The sequence below is a fragment of the Hyperolius riggenbachi genome, chromosome 5 (assembly GCF_040937935.1).
Source record: "Hyperolius riggenbachi isolate aHypRig1 chromosome 5, aHypRig1.pri, whole genome shotgun sequence".
Taxonomy (NCBI): domain Eukaryota; kingdom Metazoa; phylum Chordata; class Amphibia; order Anura; family Hyperoliidae; genus Hyperolius; species Hyperolius riggenbachi.
The window spans coordinates 73,336,817-73,343,623 of NC_090650.1; the positions used below are offsets into that span (position 1 = coordinate 73,336,817).

At 49.0% G+C, this 6,807-nt stretch overlaps 1 protein-coding gene across 1 annotated transcript; it reads right to left on the reverse strand.

Annotated features, from left to right (window-relative positions):
- Positions 1–4,954: 4,954 nt before the first annotated feature.
- On the reverse strand, positions 4,955–6,600 carry LOC137519316 (RNA-binding protein 25-like; the record flags this gene model as incomplete). The annotated part of the gene is made up of 3 exons (XM_068238263.1): positions 4,955–5,139; positions 5,480–5,818; positions 5,904–6,600. Coding segments are annotated over 3 exons (1,221 nt in total), but the record flags the coding sequence as incomplete, so codon positions are not given.
- Between the last annotated feature and the right edge of the window lie 207 nt (positions 6,601–6,807).

The following is a 6,807-nucleotide window of genomic DNA, read 5'->3' on the forward strand; positions in this document are numbered from 1 at the left end:
GTGAACCTCCAGACTACTCCACAGCACTGAAAAGGCTTGGTGTTTCTTTAACAGTTTCACAGCACCAGAACTTTGTTTTTCTTACCCAAGTCTAATTTTTAGCTGCACAGAAGCTAAGCTCCACCCCATCAAAGAAAATTGCCTGGACATTTTTCCCCTGATGCTCTGCAAAGCATAATGGGATTTCTGATGCTGTTGTTCTCGTTGCCTAGCAGCTTGGAGGAGTGATCAGGACACAGGACAGTTGGAACTGTGTCTCATGCTCCCTGTCACCTCCTTTCAACCAATGAAAGATGGCTGCCCTCATGAAATCAAACATTTGCCCGTTCTTTTAAAACAGGGTGGGTAAGAGATTATATTACCTATCTATTTTAATTAACATAACTAATGTAACTTAATGACAGTATGTTTGTTTAGGCTGAAGTTCCTCTTTAAGTAAAAAGTGTCATTAACACTTTAAGAAACTGCATTACAATTCCTTCAGAATGGCTGCTAGAGGCTAGTTGCCTTTTTTATGTCTTCTGAACAGTTACAATGATCATACTGTATGAAGGAAGTTGGAAGAGACATTCCAGATTGCCACAAATATACAAGATGGCCACATGGGAGAACGCCGTCTGCAGTAATATAAATGTAAACCTCTGTGCTGATTATTTATCCAGACCAATATCAGATGGATAATTTCCTTTTTTTAAAGTTTATGTTAGAGGATTATAGTGAACGTGTATTTTGCAAAACAGAAGGGATGAACATCGCTGAAAAGCTGCTAGTGAATTCATGAAATAGGAAGAATTAGTAATTAAGGCAAGTGACAAATAAATGATATGCATGCATTCAAAAAGGGCGCCAGGAAAAAAAGGGCTGGCTGGATAATGAAATGGCGCTGGTGGATAACAAAATCTGATAACGATAAACATTGTTGTCAAACTTGGTTAACAATAAAAACCGTTGTAAAAACAGACAGGAAAGAATAACGAAAAGATATTAACGTTAAAAATCATTACGTAATTCAACAATACAGCTTAACCCAACCCTATCGTCACACAGAACCCTTCCCTGGTGGTGCCTAACCCTAACCACCCCCTCCAGCAGTGCCTAACCCTAACTCCCCCGGTGGTGCCTAACCCTAACCACCCCCCTGGTGGTGCCTAACCCTAACCACCCCCTCCAGCAGTGCCTAACCCTAACTCCCCCGGTGGTGCCTAACCATCACCACCCCCCTGGTGGTGCCTAACCCTAACCACCCCCCGGAGTTGCCTGAAACTAACCACTGCCTGGGTGGTGCCTAACCCTAACCACTCCCCCTGGTGGTGCCTAACCCTAACCACTCCAACTGCAGAAACACCCTTTTACACATAGAAATGATAATATCTTTGATAATGTAAAATCTGTACATACAAACAAAATAATATGATAAAAACCATAATTTTGTAAACTTCTAAAACGATAACATACTTCAAAAACTTTAATGTTCTAGTGTTGTTAATCAATGTCTATTGCGGTGCCCCTTTTTCTGCTTTTTATTATCTTATTAACGATAATTGCGTTAAAGTCTATGGCGGCGCCCTTTTCGTCCCCCCTCAGCCGGCGCTCTTTTTTCCTGCTACCAATGATATATTTTCCATGCTAAAAGTGTCGACTCAAAAAAGTAAAGCACATTAATGGTCTATAACTTTGGAAAGACAAAAGCATGTAGATGTAGCATAAAAAGTAGGATTGAGTAAGTGATTTGTTTTTGTCTCATTCTACTTGGAGACCTGAGGTGTAAAGTCCTCACCTCACGATGCAGGAAGATGGATCTAGCGACATCTCCCTGACGACAAGCCCTCCGGCGATCCATCCACCTTCACTTTCTGGCCAGCGGGTATACGCAATGTTATATGACGGGCGCAACAGGACTTCAAGCGATCGTGGTACTTTGCAGTAGTCGTCGGTAATCTTAAAGATCCAATCTGCCGTGACAGTTGTTATCGCCCTGCGATTTTATGGGACAGTCGCATTATCGTGCGTCTGTACCCACATGGCGAGATTACGTAAACAGCAGCGGCTCATCGCTTAAAAAAATCAGCGGTCGTTGGGAAAATCGGCAGAAGAGTCGTGAAGTCAGTACAGATCTTTAGTGTACTCATACAGTAAGAACATACAAACTCAGTGCAGATACCTATATTTCTAGCTCTAACTATGGCCCATTGTAGATAATGTTGCGCCTTCAATCGGTCTTCAACAATATTCTATTCCTTATTTAAAGGGAAGGTTCAGGGACTGTATAAAAAAAATAAAAATCCAAATCCACTTACCTGGGGCTTCCTCCAGTCCGTGGCAGGCAGGAGGTGCCCTCGGCGCCGCTCCGCAGGCTCCTGGTGGTCTCCGGTGGCGAGCCTGACCTGGCCAGGACGGCTGCCAGGTCGGGCTTCTTCTGCGCTCCAAAGTGCGTGTCACTCGTGCGCGGTAACGTCATCGGACGTCCTCCGGGCTGTAGGACGTCCGATGATGTCACCGCGCACGAGTGACTCGCACTTTGGAGCGCAGAAGAAGCCCGACCTGGCAGCCGTCCTGGCCAGGTCGGGCTCACCACCGGAGACCACCGGGACCTGCGGAGGGGCACCGAGGGCACCTCCTACCTTCCACGGGCTGGAGGAAGCCCCAGGTAAGTGGATTTGGATTTTTATTTTTTTTATACAGTCCCTGAACCTTCCCTTTAATAATACAGTAGACAATCTATACAATGCTAATTATTCAATATCTCTAATATTGACGTAATGTTTGTAAACTCCAATTGTTCATCAATAATAAAAGGTTTGGACAAAGTAAGAAGAAAGTGCCTGGACGGGGCTTCAATTAGTGAATACCAGATTCCTTCATAGTTGGTATTTTATTTAGTCTCCATTAAACACAATATTATCTTTGCTTCAGGCATACCTCAAATGTGATATTATCTCTTCATCTTGAAGTAACAAGCAGACTATGTTTCCTCTGTTACTCCTTTCCCACAGATTTCTGCATTTTTTTTTCCTTCTTGTTTTCCAGGAACTGCCATTTTGGTAATGATGTCATGAATATGCACATAGCAGGTAGGATTCATAACTTAGCTTGTCATCTGAATGCATTCAATGTCACAGGCCAGTGACATTTAGTGTAAACTTAGTGTAAACATGATGTGGCCAAAAAAAAGCTAATCAGCTCTTTGCTTCACATTAACACTATTTTCAACTTTTTATGTATTCTGTCTTATGTTATTATTACTTAGTAGGCAACAGTGAAGAAGATGCATTAGTGTAAACAGGATGTAGCTAAAAAAGCTAGTCAGCAATTAGTCTTATCATTCCATATTAATTACATTAGCTCAGACACTGTCCCATATTGACCTGAGGAAGCTAGCAGGTCCTGTGAAACGTGTTGTCTGTTTATTGTTGTCTAACAATAAAAATCTTGGCCTCTTATCACGAGGTAAGACTGTTCCTATTGCTTACCTCCACTCACTACATATTGTATCACAATTGTAGCGCCATTTTGCATTGACTCCTTCCCCGTCCCAGGGATACTTCTGTGACTACAGCCAGTGGTTTTGGAGCGAGACCCACCTTGACCCAATCAGTCATCATTACCGTGTGGAGACGTCTTTCTCCACATGCCTAAAATTGTGGTTGTCTATTGCAACCCACATTTGTGAGTAGTAGTTATTTCTTTACATTACCCATTTCCCAGAAATGCTACACTATTGGCTCTTCTGGTGCTCTTTTTGTCTCCTTTCGTTAATGGTACCTGGGTTTTCAAACCTGAAATACGTCTGCTGGATCATCCAGAAGCTTATCTGAATGTTTTTGGAATGTGGGAGGAAATTGCAATGCCTGGAGGAAACCCACACAGACACGAAGAGAACATAGAAACCTTGTGCAGATAGTTCCCTGGCTGGGATTTGAAATGGGAACCCAGCACCTCAAGACAAGAGTACTACCCACTATACTGCTATGCTACCAATGATATGTTTTATTTGAAGTCATTACAGAAAATAATTTGTATGACTACTTTCCAGTGTTTAACCACTTCGGGACCAGCACCCTCTGCCCCCTTAAGGACCAGAGGGTGGTGGTCCAGTAAGCCGCCGCTTCACGACGAATCGCTGCAAGTTACCGTCGCTCCCGCCGGTCACGTCGCTCTGTCCCCGCCGCCAGGGCCGGCCCGCCCATAAGGCGGAGTGAGGCAGGTTCCTCAGGCGGCAGATGTAGGGGGGCGGCACCAGGCAGAAAGAGGAAGTGAGTGCGCCTGACATTTGCCGCCTCCCGTTTTACTGCCTGGACTGGACCCCTGGGACCCTCTAGGCTGTGCACGCCAGCCCACCACCCTAGATGCGGCCTCTGAGGGAGTCCTTGCATGGCTAAGATGCCATCACCATAATGGTGTGCGCCGGGTGCGGGCGGAGGCAGAATCCGGAAGTGACTGGAGTCACGCTGCCTGCCGCCCGTCTTGAAGAGCACTGCTGCTGCCCCCGCTCGCCAGAGCGAGATGGTTGCTCGCTGCCCCTTGCCTGCCATCACCACCGCTGACTAACTTTGCTGTCTTCTTGCTGCTGCTGGAGCCTCGTAACTGTTTGAGCTGCTGTAGCTCCGCCCCCAGCAGTGTTTGAATGGAGCGCGGGGCTGATGGGAGAGAAGTGAATGAGAAGTGAGCTGCGTGGGACAAGGAGGGAATGAGGCCAGAGCCAGCAGGAAGCCATCTCGGAAGATCAAAGGATGCAGATAAGCCAGCAGACTGCAGAGTCCGGGCAAGTGTCGGGGGAGGAGGTGTGTGTGTGATGTGATTTGTGATGTCTCCCTTCGTTGTTCTTTCACTGTGTCTGCCTTAGTGTATGTGTTTGCCCTGTGTGTGTGTGTGTGCATGAGAGTGTGTGTGCATTTTCTCCCTTAGTTGTTCTTTCTCTCTATCCCCAGCTCTCTTTCCCCCTTTCTGTCTCTCTCTATCCCCCCCCCCCCCCTTTCTGTCTCTCTCTATCCTCTGTCTCTCTCTCTCTCTCTCTCTCTCTCTCTCTCTCTCTCTCTCTCTCTCCCCTCTGTCTCTCTCTCTCTCTCTCTCTCCCCTCTGTCTCTCTCTCTCTCTCCCCTCTGTCTCTCTCTCTCTCTCCCCTCTGTCTCTCTCTCTCTCTCCCCTCTGTCTCTCTCTCTCTCCCCTCTGTCTCTCTCTCTCTCTCCCCTCTGTCTCTCTCTCTCTCTCTCTCTCTCCCCTCTGTCTCTCTCTCTCTCTCTCTCTCCCCCCCCTCTGTTGCTCTCTCTCTCTCCCTCTCTCTCTCTCCCCCCTCTGTCTCTCTCTCTCTCCCCCCTCTGTCTCTCTCTCTCTCCCCCCTCTGTCTCTCTCTCTCTCCCCCCTCTGTCTCTCTCTCTCTCTCCCCCCCCCTCTGTCTCTCTCTCTCTCCCCCCTCTGTCTCTCTCTCTCTCCCCCCTCTGTCTCTCTCTCTCTCTCCCCCCTCTGTCTCTCTCTCTCTCCCCCCTCTGTCTCTCTCTCTCTCCCCCCTCTGTCTCTCTCTCTCTCCCCCCTCTGTCTCTCTCTCTCTCCCCCCTCTGTCTCTCTCTTTCTCTCCCCTCTGTCTCTCTCTCTCTCTCCCCTCTGTCTCTCTCTCTCTCTCTCCCCTCTGTCTCTCTCTCTCTCTCTCTCCCCTCTGTCTCTCTCTCTCTCTCTCTCTCTCTCTCTCTCTCCCCTCTGTCTCTCTCTCTCTCTCCCTTCTGTCTCTCTCTCTCTCTCTCTCTCCCGTCTCTCTCTCTCTCTCCCCTCTGTCTCTCTCTCTCTCCCCTCTGTGTCTCTCTGTCTCTCTCTCTCTCTCTCTCCCCTCTGTCTCTCTCTCTCTCTCTCTCCCGTCTCTCTCTCTCTCTCTCCCGTCTCTCTCTCTCCCCTCTGTCTCTCTCTCTCCCCACTGTCTCTCTCTCTCTCCCCCTCTGTCTCTCTCTCTCTCTCCCCCTCTGTCTCTCTCTCTCTCTCTCCCCCTCTGTCTCTCTCTCTCTCTCCCCCCCTCTGTCTCTCTCTCTCCCCCCCTCTGTCTCTCTCTCTCTCTCCCCTTCTGTCTCTCTCTCTCTCTCTCCCCTTCTGTCTCTCTCTCTCTCTCTCTCCCCTTCTGTCTCTCTCTCTCTCTCTCCCCTTCTGTCTCTCTCTCTCTCTCTCTCCCCTTCTGTCTCTCTCTCTCTCTCTCCCCTTCTGTCTCTCTCTCTCTCTCTCCCCTTCTGTCTCTCTCTCTCTCTCCCCCCTTCTGTCTCTCTCTCTCTCTCTCTCCCCTTCTGTCTCTCTCTCTCTCTCTCTCTCCCCTCTCTCTCTCTCTCTCCCCTCTCTCTCTCTCTCTCTCTCTCCCCTCTGTCTCTCTCTCTCTCCCCACTCTGTCTCTCTCTCTCTCTCTCTCCCCACTCTGTCTCTCTCTCTCTCCCCCTCTCTCTCTCTCTCTCTCTCTCCCCTCTGTCTCTCTCTCTCCCCTCTGTCTCTCTCTCTCTCTCCCCTCTGTCTCTCTCTCTCTCTCTCCCCCCTCTGTCTCTCTCTCTCCCCCCTCTGTCTCTCCCCCCTCTGTCTCTCCCCCCTCTGTCTCTCCCCCCTCTGTCTCTCCCCCCTCTGTCTCTCCCCCCTCTGTCTCTCTCCCCTCTGTCTCTCTCTCTCCTCTGTCTCTCTCCCCTCTGTCTCTCTCCCCTCTGTCTCTCTCTCTCTCCCCTCTGTCTCTCTCTCTCTCCCCTCTGTCTCTCTCTCTCTCCCCTCTGTCTCTCTCTCTCTCCCCTCTGTCTCTCTCTCTCTCCCCTCTGTCTCTCTCTCCCCCCCCTCTGTCTCTCTCTCACCCCCCTC